General features: G+C 33.7%; 1 protein-coding gene across 2 annotated transcripts in view; it reads right to left on the bottom strand.

Moving 5' to 3' along the window:
* SGCZ (sarcoglycan zeta) overlaps positions 1–18,533 on the bottom strand; it is a 253,050-nt gene that overhangs the window by 45,540 nt on the left and 188,977 nt on the right. The window contains exon 4 of one of the 2 annotated variants that reach the window (XM_009277404.1): positions 5,743–5,865. The exons of the other annotated variant lie outside the window; for it this stretch is intronic. Coding sequence (XP_009275679.1) covers positions 5,743–5,865 — 123 coding nt within the window. The remainder of the gene's footprint in view (positions 1–5,742; positions 5,866–18,533) is intronic. 2 annotated transcript variants of the gene reach the window in all.

The following is an 18,533-nucleotide window of genomic DNA, read 5'->3' as shown; positions in this document are numbered from 1 at the left end:
TTAATCTGAAAAAATTTCCATTAAAACTGAAGTATGAGATCTCCTGTCCTTCTCCGACTTCCACCTTTCTACATAACTTTGCTATTTGACAAGGAAGAAGGCTCATAGGAGGTCATAATAGTCTGCAAAGTTTTTATGCCTCTTCTTTTTGTTTCTCCCAATACTGCTAGGAACCATGCACAAGCCCTATTACAATTGCAATTCCCACGATGACATCTGTTATTATGTTTGAAATATGGAAACAAAGTGATCTTCAGCTAATTATATCAGCTCACACAATACAGACATGGAGCTCCATATATCTGAAAAGTTTTGTGTTTCAATGAATTATGGAAGCAGTTGAACTCTACAGAACTATTACTGAAATCTTGGTAAAACATTAACTGACAAGTTTTTAATTAGCTTCTTATTTATTTTTAGAGGAAAAATATTACTGTTGACATATTAATTATCATTATAACAAAATTCGGTTTTATCCAGAAAGGACTTCAGGTCCTGTGCTAAAACAGATTATACCACTCAGACATGCAGCAATAAGGGATGAAAGAAAACAAGCCAGCAGTTAAGAAAGTAATAGGAAACAAAATAAATTAGTTCTTCACAAAGGTGAGTAATATTTTCCAAGCAATCTAGACTGAGTTATTTAGAAAAAGTGATACAGCTTATTGGCTGCATCTAGAAAACGTAATTGGATTTGACTGCAGAACAGCAATGGCTTCTGATGGAAGACCTATGTGGTTTAATTTGCAAATCCGTTTTTGCCTTGCCTTTTTTAAAACATAATTAATAAAAAAGCCACACGTGCAAGTACAACTGATTTAGAAGAAGGTACCTAAACCTGTAACAAATCAAGTTACGCTATTGTTTTTATGGGTCTTGGAAGAATGGTCAGAGATAAAAATCATGGTTAAATAAAGAACACTATAGCCAAGTCTGAATGAAGTACATAGATCAGAAGAACGTGTAGAAGACAATGCGAGAATTAAATTGCAGTCTCTTCTCCTTCAAAAATCTCAAAAGAGATTTCTCAAAAGAGAAATACTCTTTTCAAAAAAGCAAAATGTTTGTATAAATTGGATAAAACATTGTAAGTTTAACGGAAAAAAAAAGTTTCTGATAATGTGCTTTTAGCCTTAACTGAGCAAACCACCTCAAAAGTCAGAGGAGAAAAAAACCCCCTCATTTATGTTGTCCAAAAAAGTAGTTGTTTTGCTTAGAATATAAGTAGACGACCTCCACTTTGCTTAGTACTTTTTATACAGCTGCTAACTACAAGTTTGGTTTAAGGAAAAAGAGGAAGACAAACTGTACTAACAGAGACATAGAGTGAAAGTTTTTATAGGAAGAATTACAACCTTCTTTCGTAGCAGTGTCTCAGAAAAATGTATATTGAGCTAGGCCTTCTTAATCTGTTTTCTCAAAAATACTCGGGCAGGATAAAGCCAAGTCGCAATATATGGTTGTACTCTCACCGACGAGTGTGACCAGTACAGCGTTTCCAAGTTCTGCTACAAGAATATCTTAGAGAGATCGTATTGCAATTAAAAGAAATATGAAATAAAAGCATAGGGCAGAAAACTTTGTATTAAAATTTAAATAACAGGAGTAAAAGTCAAACAGGTACTCTTGCTCTGTAACTGCAGAGGAAGTGAAGAAGACTCCACGATGCTATAGATGCTGTCCATTCACTGGGACAGGGTGAATATAAGGGAGGGAGAAAGGTTTAACCATGTGCAGAAAGGAACCTGTGAGCCCACCAGAAACTCAGCTCCTTATTCCTGCTTGTTTCCCGCTCTTTGGCAGTATGTTTACTTCAGCATGCCTTTCTCTTCCCTCCCTACAAAGCTCTAAGATTCATGTTAAACCTGGCGGTAAGAGGCATCCTTGCACAAAGGGGCAATAGTCAGCTGCAATTCTAACAGCTCTGTCTAACAAAGCAAAGGTTGAATCTTTTTTCTTCTTTCCTTGAATGATAAAGTAGAAAAGAGCTAACGCAGTTAAAAGAAAAAGCAAAAGTAACAATGGAAAGAAGAATAAGAAGTCTAAATTAAATCAGCCTACAGCCTAATTTTAAAGTGAGAGACTCTTAATAGGGAAATATATAGCTGCAATATCTCTAAAACAAAAAGTACTACTTTTGACTCCATATTTTTCTTATCTGGGAAATCTATAAAAATTTACAAATAAAAATGTTAAAAGAATAATCAATGAGAAGCTGTAAACTTAATCTTTCAAATTTTTATTAATCAAGACTTTCTTATACTGCCTTATGATACATTGCTTTTTCAAGCTGTGCATTACAAAAGCATTCTTCTGAATTGTGAAAAAATCACATAAAATAAATCCCATATTGCCACAGTGATTTATAAATGCCCATGAAATGGGCATGCTTTAGAAAATTAATTACCAAAATGCATCATTTATTGGACCCATTCACAGTGAGCTGTTTCCAAAGAGACGCTATTCACAGCTAAGCAGAAAATAAAATCAGGTTTTCATTGTAGTACCATACTTGAATAACTACACGTGAGAGTTTCATCTCCAAATAAGCACAGCTTATTTTTGCTTTTTGATATTCATTTTTTTTTTCTCTGTTCTTCCATTACTTCTTTCCTATATTCACCCCAAGGCACCATGATTATCAAAACACAGGCTTGAGATAAATACACTAAATGATTATGTTTGACATTATGATGCCTTACCAGGTTTCATCAGTCATATCATGTCATATAGAGTAATGCAGTTTGATTGATGGAACTCACAGGGACTCATCACCTTTCATGTGTTTGCTGAAGAATTTAAAGGTATCACACAACCTTTGGACAGAATTCAAAGAGCTACTATATGAAAGAAAGATTTTGTTATTTTATTTTTCCATGAAGATGTGTGTGTGTGTGTGTGTGTGGTTTTTTTTACCCTTTGGGAGATTTCTTTTTTTAAGTACTTTTCTTGAGATTGCATGGATCATACAACTTTTAGTCTCCATTGGGAAATCTATGTTAAATAATTTCCGCTTTAGACTGAAGTCAACAGTAAAGCATAGATGTCTTATTATAGCTTTATTATTTGGCTGCAGATTAGTACTTACACTGCAAAAAGCTTTTTAGGGATACAGAAATTGGGATATGAGGTTATTCTGTCTAAGCCTTTCAGAAATACTCATTCGTTTAGAAATCTAATACTCTTCCCTTCATTCTGCGGAGTAATATTTTTCTTCTCTAACAAGGTGATGGAAAGGTTAACCTAAAGTGGACCCTAGGGATTTAAAGCACAAAATTTTGAAACTAGCCTTTTGTAGCCTCATTGTAAGATAGTTTACTAATGAAATGTGTTTTCAAGACGACTATCCAGAGATTAGAAAGAATGATCCCAACCTCATTAAATCACTTTTGAATAAACACAAAGACGACAATAATTTTCAAGTGATTTTAAAAAGTAAATTACTCTTTCAAATTACAATTACAAAAGACCTTAATATGTTTTTCTAAAGAAACTGCCCGAAATGTTGGACATTAGGCTATTTAATGGAACATAATTTGTATTTAACTTCATGACCTAAATAACAACACTTGGAACCTGATAAATCCTCCAATATGCTTTTTTTTTTAATTTATTTAAATGCTGGCTAAATCGTTCTTTTTGTGTGTGTGTGTGCGTGCGCACAAGTAATTAAAGTAAATGTTTTTATTGTTTTTACCCTAAAATAATTTTTCTAGTTCAATGAAAGAATTTCTTTGAAAATTCAATCCTAACTCTTGTTTATTTTTCACTTTAGCCACAGAAGGAAAATCAATTACTTGTATAAACAACTCTAGTAGTGGGATTTTCTGGTAGGACTCAACAGGTATACAGTAATCCCTGAAACTCAGATGAATATATCAAAGCAGCATTAACTTAGGTTTTCCTAGCCTTTACTTTTTTTTTCTTTTTTTTTTTTTTTTTTAACTTGGGCAGGGGAGCTTAATGTAAATACACATACAGTTAGGTGTATTTCTAGAATTAAGGAGAAAATCCTGTTCTTTTCACAAGGAACAATCTTATATCCCATGCTAAGCATCACTGAATAAATTTTCATTAGTTTTCCTGCTTTCTATACCACTGATGTCAACAGGTGCTGTAGGAACTCAAGCCACTTTGAAGTTAAAGACAGCTGAGCAGTGCTTTGCTTTTGAAGTCTGATGAAAAAAATTACCATGACATCTACAACTTTTGATTACATTTCTTAATGGCAGGAAATCTAATCCTCAGTGCCATTTGTAAGACGTTTTGTTTTTTAACTTATGATAGATGCTTTGAAATCTCCCGTGTCTATTGTATGTTTAAGATTAACTTTCTCAGTATTTAATATTCTGATCAAGTTTGAACCTTAGCAGGATTCATTATGATTCTCTTTTTTCTTCTTATATTATTCCAGTTATTGTCTTAGGTTTTACTATGGTAAAATTCTTGTACAACTACTATCTATGAAGAATTGCTGCTGACTCAACAAAACACTGATGTCTCCCTCTCCTTACCCCAAGTTTGGTAAACCGGTACAATTTAGTGTATTATATTGGATACTGCAACATCACTAAACTTCCTGTTTGTAAAAGCCTTTTCTTTTGGTTTAGCAGTATAAAAACAATTTGCTTGGCTAGAGAAGATAGACAGAGGTCAGATAGGAATGAAAGGGGAAGAAAAGTTATCCCACATATACTGGCAAGCAACAATCTTGAGGCTTATGAAGAAAGTTCAGTCATAGCTTGACTCTCGACTTCCTAGATCTATTTTAATGCTGTATCTGGCATTACACAGAAGTAGAACTACCTAATATATTTTTTTAAAAGGCTTAAAGTTGCTAGTAATGCATTTCCTAGTTTTACAGACCAGAAAGGGATAACTTACCATAATCATCATAAACCAGAACCATTTTATACTTTCTACACAGTTGAACTTTCAAACTAGTAGGTTGATTTCAAACTCTGTAAGGCAGGCATCCCCAGATATAGACTGACCTAAAGCTAAACACCCCTGACTGGTGAAACAATTCAAGTTATGCATCTTATTCTAGATTATGAGTGGATAGCTCAAGTCCAGCCTAAGTTCAGATGAGATTTTATTAAGCAAAGTTAAAGCATTTATCTAAAACAAACTTAGGTAACTGATTTGTTTTTTTATAAGCTAACACATTTCTAATACCAAATGAGTTACTGAGATATATATGTATGTAATGATGACAGTAACATACCAATTAAAATTATTTTTCTTTTTTTATTGAACAAATGTTCTAGTCAAGACAAGGTTTCTACTTACTACACTTCAGCTGAGCCACCTAAAGTAAAGCAGAGTACATGCCCTTAATTTACATGGAAGTTAGATTTGATACTTCACATACAGAAAAAACAAAGGTCATAGTATATAACAATAGCTTTTATCATTGTGAAGGGGCATTACCTAAACAAACAGCATAGGTATCACAAAACAATGCTTAATGGTAACATATAAAAGCCAATCACTGTGGTAAGAGTGATTTGTACCATACTTGGTCCTGCAGAGTTTAAATTCAAATCTGCCTTTAGAGGAATTGATTTTTAGATTATGCAGTATCTTTTGGTTGCTCAAGCTATCACTGTTGATGAGAAGACTTCTTCCTCTCTAGCAGATGAAAATTTTGTAGAAGACTGATAGATTAATTATTACTGAGAGTATTTAAAAAAAAAAAAAAGAGTTTACATCCATCTAGAAACCTTATTATTACCGTACCTGTTACTTTCAGTCTGTCAGCTCCAATGACAATTTCATCTTCATCTGCAGAAAACAACACTTTTCCACCTTCACTTGCCCTCACTTCAAATCTCTTACACTGGGCCTCCACAGCATCAGCTCCTGAAATCAAGGAAGCGAATGTTTCATCTAAGATACGTTGTAAGAATAAAAGTAATCATCAGCATAGATGGAATATCCAAAACATATCGAATACATGAGGGTTTTATAGAATATTTGGCTTTCTGTAAGCCTGGTAGGTAATTTGTATTATAAAATACTGTTAAATTAATTTACAGAGTAACTATTTCACTATTGCATATCAGGACAGAATTTAAAGTAACTATGGAAAACATTTATTTCAGTGTCATGTGTGGAAGTCAACACAAGAATTTAGAATGCACTTAAACTCTGAGATCTTGAAATGCCAATTCAAACAGAGCTTTCTGGGGTTTGCTCAGCTTAAATTGCAGTTTCTTGCCAATGGAAAAAAAGATAACATATGAGCCTATTCCATAAAGACCAACAAATCAACACAGCAAAAAAAGGTATTTTTCATTCAGTTCTACCGCAAACTTGAACATCAGAATAACAAAACAAAAAACCCCACCAAAACAAATAAAAAAGATGCACTGAGATATCACAATTTATCTCATATTCTATGAAACAAAACTCCCAAATGTCTTAAAGCTCTAAACCCCTAAAATAATTCTGAAATCAAACAGACCTATGGAATTGCATCTAACAGTGCAATAAAAAAGGTTACAGATACAGATATTGAAAAGCATAGTAAATTTAACTTTTAACATTAATTTACTATGCCTTTTAATTTACAGTCTTATTCTTATTCTTCAGTGTTTTGTCTGCTAAAATGTTTCTGAAAATTTTTATTTTATTTTATTTTATTAATAAGTGTTTTTATTTTATTTTATTTTAGTAATAAGTGAAAGCAAAACCTTAGTTCTGAAAATGGTGTTGAAAAGCAATGAATTGCATATAGCACAACCAGCTGTAAGGCAAATTACAAGATTTCAGGGAATAATTATCTGACAATTTTCTCATTGATCCCTAATTAGATTTCTAATGTACACCTGGAATGACCCATCAATCTATATGGGTAAAAATTATGGGGAAGGCATTATGGACAAAGAAATCCATGTATGTCATTTCAGTTTATCAATCTGGCTTATAGGTTTGTAAAAAACCACCTGCTTCCATAATGTGGAAATTTTCAGTTTAATATGCAAATGCACATTATTAAAATATGTAATAAGAAATATAAAAGCTGTGATAACTAATTATGGATGAAGAATTGCCATAGCAGCCCTTAATTTGCAGAATCAGCTATAAAATCAAAACAATTCCTCTTGCTTTCAGATGAACTTACATTTGTACTGTGAAAAATTTCAGGTTATGTTTAATTCATGAATGTAAAAAGCAAATGAAAAGGGATTGTAAAATACTTGTGATGCCCCATTTTCTTGAAGTTAGACATGTTTATTCTGTTATAAAAGTGTAAAATTCTCCCTCTCTCCAATTGAACTTTATTTTAAATGTGATAATCAGGTTGTTGGTTTTGTTTTGAAAAAGTACTAAATTTTTGTAGACAGACAGGAACAGATTTCAGATAACCTAATGTTAGCCATGGGATAAATGCTACAACTCACAAACATTCCAGGATGCTCACTAATAAAAGGTATAACAAAGTCTAATTGTCCATCAGCATAAATGTAATCACAATATATATTCACACATAGCTGTCTTACCAAATTCATCCGTTATTCTTAAATACTTTCCAAAGGTCAGTGATGGTGTCCCTGATAGTGTTGCCCCCAGGCACATCTGAATTATTTGTTTAAAATGCTAGCATTTAGCTAGTGATGCATGCTAGCAATACAGTTGGGAAGGATACTCCATTCTTTTGCACCATCACAGATAAAGATATCTTTTTAAAAAGCTGTTAAATACATATTTATTTGTTATATGAATGCTTATTTTATGAAACCCAGTGAGATCTAGGCATTAGAGTTCAACAGACTGTTGTGTATCTGTCCAGTGCCAGAAACACAAGAGGAAATTAGAAGGTCAATTTATCAATTTTTTCAGTTTTACTTATTAGTTTGCAAATATGTTAAGCTTACATGTTGTTTTGCAAAACAAATCCATTGCAAAATAAATCATACTGTTGTTGACTATATCCAGTTACTCTGTGAAATTGGAACGACCACATAACTCAGATTACTGTAAGAACTGTAATAAAACAGATGATAATACTATTTAATTCATTTAGAAGAGGGAGAAAAAATAATAAATTATAGACTGGTTTAAAATGCTTGCAGAAATTATAGATGACCTTTTATAGATGACTTCTGAAGATTGTATGATCCACTGACAATTTACACACAGCCATGATTCAACATTCAAAATGATATATAATAATCATGAGCAAACACTGTTCACAATAGTAAAATCAAGGTGTAATGCCCTTTAGATAGTACTGCACAAAAATGTTTATTCTAGAATGCTTCTCATGGTTCAGAATGGGAAGACCTGTAGAGGCTAAAAAGATCAATGCTTTCTTGTTGAATATAAGTGCTTCCAGAAACCTTGTGGTTTGAAGGAAGATGTCCGAGATAACATCAAAGTTGTTACTAAAATTATTGATGACAAAATAAGTGGTAGCTTCATATTTGAAATAAGAATGCATGCTGCTGTTTGGCCATTTTGTTATTGTTGGAAGAACAATTGTGCCCTCTCTGTGTACCATTGATATTTTCCCACTGTTTTCTCTGGAGGGGAAAAAAACAGGCCTGTTACTAAGTTGTTTAGGTTGCCCTAATAAAATCGTACGCTGAAAGGTTCAAAATCAATCAACCTTACTATGGTAAACAGAGAAACCATTTACATTTTACATAAGCCTTTTACAATGTCTAGCTTTTATCCATTGATACATATTTTCTTACTGTTTCTGTTGAAATTTTCTTCAGAATTGAAAAAAATTCTGATGTTATTGAAACAATCCATTTTGATACACTTTTGGAATAGTGTTGACTTTTGGTTTGGAAATGTTTGTTCTTCATTTTGAAATATTTAAAAGGCATAAAATTAAAAAGCATTAATTTAACACAAATTTTATGAAAGCTATATTAAAATTGACCTAAAATATATTCCTTTGAGGAAAAATTGGAGGCAACAATTTTTCCTGTTTTAGTCACAAGTTTGATTTCAAAACCTCAAAGCCCTTCTGGAATTGTATATTTATTTTTCTGCACAAGTCTAGTTTTCAATCATTTTTTAAATTTCATTCTATTCTAAGATAGAATGTGTTACACTTCATGAGGGCTGCATTTAGAATCATTATTGGAAAGCAGAAGTAAGAATTCTGTTGTAGAAGTAAATTTCAGTTAACAAGAAATATGAGTTGTATTTTAAAACAATAAGCTCATGGTTTCACGTTGCTTAACAACTACCATAATGTTCTATGTGAAACTCTTGCATACCAGAACATATTATCAAATATAACACTTGATAGACTATCACAATAATCACACACTTTAAAGTCTTTAAACAGCACTATATATGAAGCATGGTACCCTTATTTCCCCCATTTTGCAGAAGGAAAAGACGTTGCATGAGACATAAGGGTACCACCAGTCTCTAAAATGCAGACAGTATTCTGCACTTCCTACCAGTAAGTGCATTCATGGTGCTCAGTATCCGGTCCCCCTGCACGTGCCGGACTGGTGTGCCTGCTGGGCACCCTGCCTGAGTGCTTGCATTTCCTTTGGAGCGAAACTGCAGCAAGGAGTAGGAAGAAGAGCCCTTGAGTCTCACTTCAACATTCAGAGAGCATGCTTCAGTCAAGTTTTGGGGAAACAATCTGAGGACAAAAAGCTGAAAATCTCTCCTCCAACATCTAGATAAAGGTCAGTCAGGATATTTGTGCTATAACAGGTAATAAACCCAGGCAGACTGAGTACATTCTGCTTTACGTGAAGCATTGTCTGGAGAGCTGTTTGTAAAAATACCATGCTCATTTATGGAGACAGGTAATGAGAACATAACAAAGGGGACAAAATTTTTAGTAGGGCCTGTTGTGATATGACAAGGGGTAATGGTTTTAAACTAAAAGAGGGTAGATTTAGACTAGATACAAGGAGGAAATTTTTTACGTTGAGGGTGGTGAAACACTGGCACAGGTTGCCCAGAGAGGTGGTGGATGCCCCATCCCTGGAAACATTCAAGGTCAGGTTGGACGGGGCTCTGAGCAACCTGATCTAGTTGAAGATGTCCCTGCTCATTGCAGGGGGGGTTGGACTAGGTGACCTTTAAAGGTCCCTTCCAACCCAAACTGTTCTATGATTCTATGAAAAACAAAACACTCCACTCAACTGATTAGAAAACAAATAATACAATACAACCAGCATATATTGTCATGGCCCAGGAGACTTGTTTTTTAACAGTGATGGGTTGCAAAGTGAGGAGTCCACCACAATGTGCTGCCTGCCTGACAACAGCAGCAGCAACCTGCAGGGACACGAAAGCAAAGCTGAAAAAGGACGGAAGGTTGGACCTGTCCTTGTCCTGCAACCATAGTTATGGGTCAGGAAACCAAAGGATAATCACAAATAACTTATTACTAACTAGTTTCATCTTTATTTAAGAGCTGATGATTGTTTAGCTACCTAAAAGTGGCATTATAAGTACTGTGATGCTGTTAATTTACACACATGAAAGTTGTTAGTTCTTCAAAGAAAAGGGACTAACCGAAAACGTGAGAGAAATCAAAGAGAAGAAAGACCTGCCACATTCTTACTCATTATATATCACTGCAAGTTGACAGCCTGTGTTTCAATAACTGCCTTTTAAAACTTGTGACGTATTTAGGATAATATAGCTTTTCATGAAGAATGACTTACAGAAGAATGATCTGTAGCTTCTACAAAGAAATGCATGTATTTTAGATGCTCAGCATTTGTCCTTCTTCAGCATCATATTGTATAAAAGTCCAAAATATCATTACAGGATATAACTCTGCTTTTGTATGCTAAAAGAAATGGTCTTTTACTTATGTTGCACTCAGGACTTAACAGTGCATCACTTAGTATTACTCACTTATTCAGCAATAACAATGGTTAGTGTATTCAAGCCACTTGAGAGATTACTAACAAAACATAATACATGTTAAGATTTTCTCTTTGACGTAGAACCAGATGTGACTGTTATGAAAATGGTTTTGAAAAGTTAAACTGCCTGCAGAGTAATCAATGTTATCAAAATGGAATTCTGTTTCATTACATTTTCATTTCCCAATTGAAATAAGCAGTTGCATGTGCAATGTATTAGTGTATTACCTTATTAGCTGCAATGCAAATTGCTGTTCCAAAAACACTCTACAAACATACACATCTCATAAAATGTCTGAATCTTTAATAGTACTTCTAACAAAAATGATGAGAACTACCTCTTAGAATATCGTGCATGAACAAAGCAAATCTTTTGAAATTTTTAGCTCAAACTTGTAGAGTAATCACACTATCCACTATGCTTATTTTCAGCAAATCAGATCTGCTTGAATAACGCATACGTCAGTCCAGAGAAACGTCCAAGAAAATCTATCTTCCAAATTCTGTTTGGAAAGGTAATTTCTACCAAACACATGGCTGTCTGAAAAGCTTTCTAGCTGTGCTACTTTATACTATACTACTAACCTACTTCATACTAGAGGTGCAGTCAGCTTCTTAATAGCTTTAATCAGGATCAAGGGATGTCCATGGCAAACGCTCTCGTCATCTTGTGTCCAGGAAAATTATTTACTTGTAAATTCAGTTGTATAATATTGAATTAAATTATTAAGTTTCTGTGAAATTCCATTAATTTAAAGTATATAGATGAAAAATGTACATTTCATATTCATCCATACATCGTATATAATGATGGTTTATAGCACATGCTTGTTGTACAGCAGTTGCATAATCAAAACTATAATTAAACCAGCTATGTTAAAAATGGTACAGAGCATAAGATTATTCATTTTAGCTATAGTGAAGATGTGTTAAATGGAAACATTGGGCAGTACATAAAATATGGATACAGAAGATTGCAGTACTGTAACCCAGCTTAACACTAATAGAGATTAAATTTCAAGACAAGAACTGTGTCTATTTTGAATCTGTACAGTGTCTAGCTTGACTTACTTATTAAGTAATACTATAATAACAATGATGAAGAATGCATGCTTTTAACATTTGCTTTTCAAAGTCAATGATGCCTTGTACTACTTTATTATTATTCAGGAAAACAAATTACAATCACTACTTGGAATTGTAATAAATACTACCAAGAAATCACCAGTCTTCCAAGGTTTAGATATGATTATAAAGTTACAATTTTAAAGATGGAGGGATAAACATTCCATTTACCAAATATGACTGAATGCTTATCAGGTAAAAATCTTGATTTGTATAATACCATAATCACATGATAGAAGTGTAAACTGTTGATGGTTGTTATTAAGAGATGAGATCAAATTTTCTGTATGTGACAAGTGTGCATAGGTAGTTTGGGTGGGGGTTTTTTTGGCATTACTACAAAGCTTATTGCTGTGGAAAACTCTGCTCATCCTGGGTAGCACATAGTGGGTTTTTTCACTGTTTGGAGAGGATGTACAGTCATCACAGTTTGCCGGCCAGTTCAGATTTCCCCTACCAGCAGATTGAACCTCTTCTCAAATAATTCTGTCGTTATGCATATTTTGCTTTATAGTGCAGTGTATCATGTTTTTTTGCAGTGGGAAAGGATATTCAGGTTTGAGGTCATTTTTTTTCCTGAGTATTTTCTACAAAGTTCATCTCCCTTCCAATTTTCCATAAAATTATATAACAGAGGTAATAATGCTTGTATGATACTTGTAAACATAAGAAGTGATGTAGAAAGTCATTACTGTGGAGACAAGATAGACAAACTAAAAGTCGTAATTTCCCTAATTGCAACAGTTTCCACCCAAACATTACTTTAGACTTAGTTTTTAGATTTTGAAGAATATCTAATACTGCTCGTTACTCATTTAGTACACAAAATATGTTTGGGACTTTAACCCTATATATTAAGAAGATCATATGTTCTTTCTTTCTCAGCAGTAAAGCACTCCACTCCCGCTCCTACCAACAGCAATGAAAGTAACACAAACATTAAAAACATGGTGAAGCTAACATTTTCTTCCCTTTGTCTTCTGGTCTGTTTCCAGCCATTGCTGGAAATGCATTTCCATTCATTCTCAACTTACTGAAACATAAGTTGAAACTGAGATGCATGAGGAATAGTAACTATCAACAATACTAAATACACAAGAAGTTACATTTTTTTCTCTTCTGTTGATAAAGACATTTTGTGTGCTTATATCAGATGTAGATGAATACTAGTGGTTGTCTCTGGTTTCTAAATCACCTTCCGTGTCCACCTGGCAGACAACAAATTCGGACATAGAAATAGATAAGAAATCAACCACTTTAAAAATTAAATATAGGGCCTAGAATTCAAAGGGAATTATCATGAATTTATGATCTTGGTAAATGCAAAACATAGTGAAATTCAGTGTACTGTCTTCTGATTCTTCAATGAAAAATGGGTTATTTAAACTTTTATTAAATGCAGGGTATTTCTGGATGACAAAGAAAGTTACTTTTATGAGAATGTGTTGATGCTTCTGAGATTGGAGATAAAAGAGATAAAGCATTTTTAATAAAGATTCAACCCCCAGCTGGGTCTAAAATCAATATTTGTGAAATACACACTTAGATAAAATTTTGTTAATATTCATAGAAATGTATTATATTATTTTGGCCACCAGAGGTCTCAGAAATTTTTTGGTGAATGCAAATGCAATAATGTAAATGAAGGACTCATACCGGCTGAATAGAAGCAGTGAGAAATTTGAATAAAGAGAGCTTTCAGCGGAGAGCAAGACATCTACACAAGCAAACATTCATGGCAATCAGAACATATTCTGTGTTCTGTTTGCTGACGAAGGGAAGGGACCATGTTTGTTATATCAAAAAAGGGTGAAAGTAACAGTTAAAAAAACACCTTAGCTGGGTCTGTCAATAGTTGATGGCCATGCTATGGAAATGTCAGAAAGTTATTACTTTTAGGAGAGGTTGACCTTCGAGGTTTCCTGGTCTGAATGATTACATACTCAGACAAGGGAAACTGGAGCAAGTTCTAGGCCAGAAGAAGCAGTGCACATATTTTTACCTTTTTTAGCATCAGACTACAGTGAATAATACCATCTGTCAAAATAAATTCTTAGTATAGGGATAAGCCACACATTTATATAAGAGAAATACATATGAACTAAGAAAATTAAGTAGAACTGTCTGAACCAGACAACAGGTATGGTGGTAGCACGGCTCTTCCTTCTTCATAATATACAGACCTACTCGTATCCATAAAAGATTAGTGATATTACATGTTTAGGACTTGGTCAAATGGAAGCTCACAGGAAAATTCTGCCCTCCAGGGCAGATTTTACTTCTAGGAACTTAATGAAAAGACACACCTAAAATATTGCCTGTCACCTTTGCAATGGATAGAATACATCCTTCCCTCAGTCTGCCTTCCTGGTACATCTTGATGGTGGAACCCCATGTATGAAAATATATATGAAAGTTGTATAAAAGTTGCAGCAGACAGCACTTTCCATGCTATTTCTATATGAGGCAACAACTGCACAAGAGCAAATCTGTGCTTTTCCTCCTACTATCCCTATCACGTGCTATTTTCTACTGGAGACTACGTGGCTAAACAGACCTTTGGTCTGATCTGATACAGCTATCCACAGGTTTCCTCAGCTATGAGGATTACACATGGATGAAAGTAAAATATGCTTCTTGAAGGTTGCTTGAGCTTTAAATTAACACATTTATTTTGCTTCTGTAATGGCTAAAAGCATGTGCATTGCATTGTCTGCTCCTGCGGCTCAGCTGACAGGTTGTAACTTTAGCTATAGCATCTTAATCACTTATATAGGTCCTTAGATAAAAACACTAAGCAAGCCAGAGGAAGATATGCCAGGTACCCAATTGTGTGTGTAAGACTTCAGACTGCATGTTTTGCTGTATTTATAATCTCATTAAGTTTAGTTTATTTAAAACATGAGCTAGGTAGTTGAATTGAGGCTTGTGGTGAGTATAATGAGTTTCCTATCTGACTGATTTTTCTCATAATACTATAAATATATTATAAACATATATAAATAATATAATATAAATATATTTAAAATAAATAACAATACCTAGAAGTGGCTACATTTCAAATTAAATTATTAAATGAAAAATATTTAAATATAAAGTAAACAATAAAAAGATTAAATTATAAATAAATATCTATTATTTATTATTACCAGCCTTATTGCATTATCTTTCTCATGGATGTTTTCCTCTATTGTCCAGGAATCTTTCTTTGTGACATCAGTAAATAGCCACACTACATTAAATTCTTCTTATAGTCGTCTTTATCAACTTAGTTTTCACTGACAAACTCAAATGTCCAGCTCATGCAAATGAATTAATTATTATTTTCTAATGTATTTTGGAGTACTCCAAAGTGTGAACGGGAATAGAAAGTTTATCAATTTTTCTTCCTCGTGATGAATGCAATCCTAAGAGAAGTTTCCAAGTTTTCAGTGTTATCCTCAACCTTGGAATTTTTAGCTTTCTGTGATGTGATTGGTTTTTACAACTGAAATAATTTACAAAGCTGATCATATACCCTTCAGAAGCTGAGGCTTACTGAAGCAGTCTGTGCATTACATTTCCATACAAAATCAGTGGGAAAGTTTCCATTGTCTTTGTTAGCTGAGTTAGGCTATAAGGTTACTGTTACGTTGTTTGGCCACTACATTTTTTATGAAAATCCAAAGTTGCCTACTAAGTAACAGAAGTATAATATATTATTTACAGCGTATTCCACTGAAAAGAAATGAGAGTTAAAAAAAGACAGAATAAAACATAGTATGAGATTCTGGACTATACTGTGCTTAATGAACAGCACATTCAAATCGAATAGCAAGAGCACGCAAAAGACAGTAACGGGAGTATTAAAATTCTTCATTACATAGGTGAAACTCAAAGACAAAACAGGAATGTTGCATTTCTCCTTGGGAAATGTAGCATCTTGCAGATCATAAGGTCATTCATTCCTCTCTAAACCTGTTTCTATTTATCATTATATACTTCCTTTAGGTCAGACTTTTAGTCTGACTTTTCTATTGAATGTTCTAAAAATTTCCCAGAAATTCTACTGAAAAATCACTTATCTGTAAATCTCTACAACCTTTTTTTTTTTCTTAAAAACAAAAAAAATCTGATATTTGACCTGTTTGCATCCTTTAAGACCTTTTCTCTCATCTGCATACTCTCTAAAATAACTGCTAATAGTGCAAGTACCTTTCTGCTGCCTGCTTTATCATTCTGAGGTGAACTGGACTGGAAATGAAATTGAAAGAAGAGAAATACATTCATATCACCTAACGGTTCCTTACCTTTTCTCTTCCTGATTTTACCCTGTGACCTTTTCTACTAACTGTTATGTATCTTGCTTTGTGAAGATTTAAAAAGAAAAACATTTCAGTTTTGTCTTTCTTACTGGTAATACTCTCTGTAGGCATTAGACACAGTCATTCTGAAATTTGTTTCTACTGTGTAGGTATTTTGAACATTTTTGGTGGTTTATTAATATAAATTAAAAGCTAACAAATATTTTTATTTGTATTCTCTCTATATACTTATTATTCAGAGGTTAGTTTTCAATCTTCCTTTTTTTTTTCCCTCCCTCCCTCCACCCCCTGATTTAACTCTCTGTAGGCATTAGACACAGTCATTCTGAAATTTGTTTCTACTGTGTAGGTATTTTGAACATTTTTGGTGGTTTATTAATATAAATTAAAAGCTAACAAATATTTTTATTTGTATTCTCTCTATATACTTATTATTCAGAGGTTAGTTTTCAATCTTCCTTTTTTTTTTCCCTCCCTCCCTCCACCCCCTGATTTAAAAAAGAGACAAGTTATTTTTCCAGATGCTTTTGGCAGGTTTCCATGGACTTCAAATATAACTTTTGTGACTAGAAAATATATAATATTATTCACAATGTACTGAATGACTGTTAAAAAAGGTTTCTGAATGCAAATCAAACTTTTTGAGATAAATAACTAAATTCATCACATTTTGAGAGAAGACTGAAACAAAGGATACAAGCTACCAGAGTACTTAGAAGCTTTCTTGGAAAAGGTATGTTAAAAAAAAAAAAAGTTTTACATTTTTATAAAATGAATTCAACACTGATAGATATAGCATAGGGAGGACTAAAAAAATCTATTTTTTCAAAAGTGACTGTTTCTCAGATTATCTGCTTTAGCTAGAGAGTACAAATATGGTGACATTATCTATGCAAAAGGTGTTAGCATTTCATATAATCACGCTTTATCTGAGAAAGATTTAATGAAAGAACATACAAAATATTAAAAGATACACAGGATTCGTCTACAAAAAGGCTACCACTGGGTACTACCGGGTAGTAAAACAGGAGTAAAAAATTATAGCCTGGTGACCAGAAAATGATAATTTTAAACCCTCCTTCTACTTGGTAGATCAGTGAACTGCATTTGCAGATTTTCGAACAACTAGCATCCACTATGATGACAGCAAAAGATGATGATGACTTAGCCCAGCTCTCAGGATTTTTGCAGTATTCATTTAGGAAATTACTTGTCTCCTTGCCCTTGACAGTGGGACAAGGGCCTCACATTTTGTGAGAAGACTGAAACAAAGGATACAAGCTACCAGAGTACTTAGAAGCTTTCTTGGAAAAGGTATGTTAAAAAAAAAAAAAAGTTTTACATTTTTATAAAATGAATTCAACACTGATAGATATAGCATAGGGAGGACTAAAAAAACCTATTTTTTCAAAAGTGACTGTTTCTCAGATTATCTGCTTTAGCTAGAGAGTACAAATATGGTGACATTATCTATGCAAAAGGTGTTAGCATTTCATATAATCACGCTTTATCTGAGAAAGATTTAATGAAAGAACATACAAAATATTAAAAGATACACAGGATTCGTCTACAAAAAGGCTACCACTGGGTACTACCGGGTAGTAAAACAGGAGTAAAAAATTATAGCCTGGTGACCAGAAAATGATAATTTTAAACCCTCCTTCTACTTGGTAGATCAGTGAACTGCATTTGCAGATTTCCGAACAACTAGCATCCACTATGATGACAGCAAAAGATGATGATGACTTAGCCCAGCTCTCAGGATTTTTGCAGTATTCATTTAGGAAATTACTTGTCTCCTTGCCCTTGACAGTGGGACAAGGGCCAGGAAAGCTGCAGAAGCAGGATAAAAGCAGATTTGGGCTCTTAGCTTCTGGAAGTGTCTCTTCTGATTAACGTTCTCAATGGAGTTCATTGTTGACTTGTAACACAGAAAATGTAATTCAATTCACAGATGAAGACATCTACCTCAGATTCCTACCCTGCTGACACTTAAATTCTGTGTTTTTATCTGTGATTTGAACCACTCCCTTAGAATCATAGCATCGTTTAGGTTGGAAAAGACCTTTAAGATCATCAAGTCCGACCGTTAACCTAGCACTGCAAAGTCCGCCACTAAACCACGTCCCTAAGTGCCATGTTTACGTGCCCTTTAAATATCTCCAGGGATAGTGACTCAACCACTTCCCTGGGCAGCCTCTTCCAATGCTTGACAACCCTTTCAGTGAAGAAATTT

This window comes from Aptenodytes forsteri, unplaced genomic scaffold (assembly GCF_000699145.1).
Source record: "Aptenodytes forsteri isolate BGI_AS27 unplaced genomic scaffold, ASM69914v1 Scaffold65, whole genome shotgun sequence".
In the NCBI taxonomy this organism is placed as follows: Eukaryota; Metazoa; Chordata; class Aves; order Sphenisciformes; family Spheniscidae; genus Aptenodytes; species Aptenodytes forsteri.
Note: the sequence above shows the minus strand (reverse complement) of the source record. Positions and strands in the feature narration are given on the sequence as shown.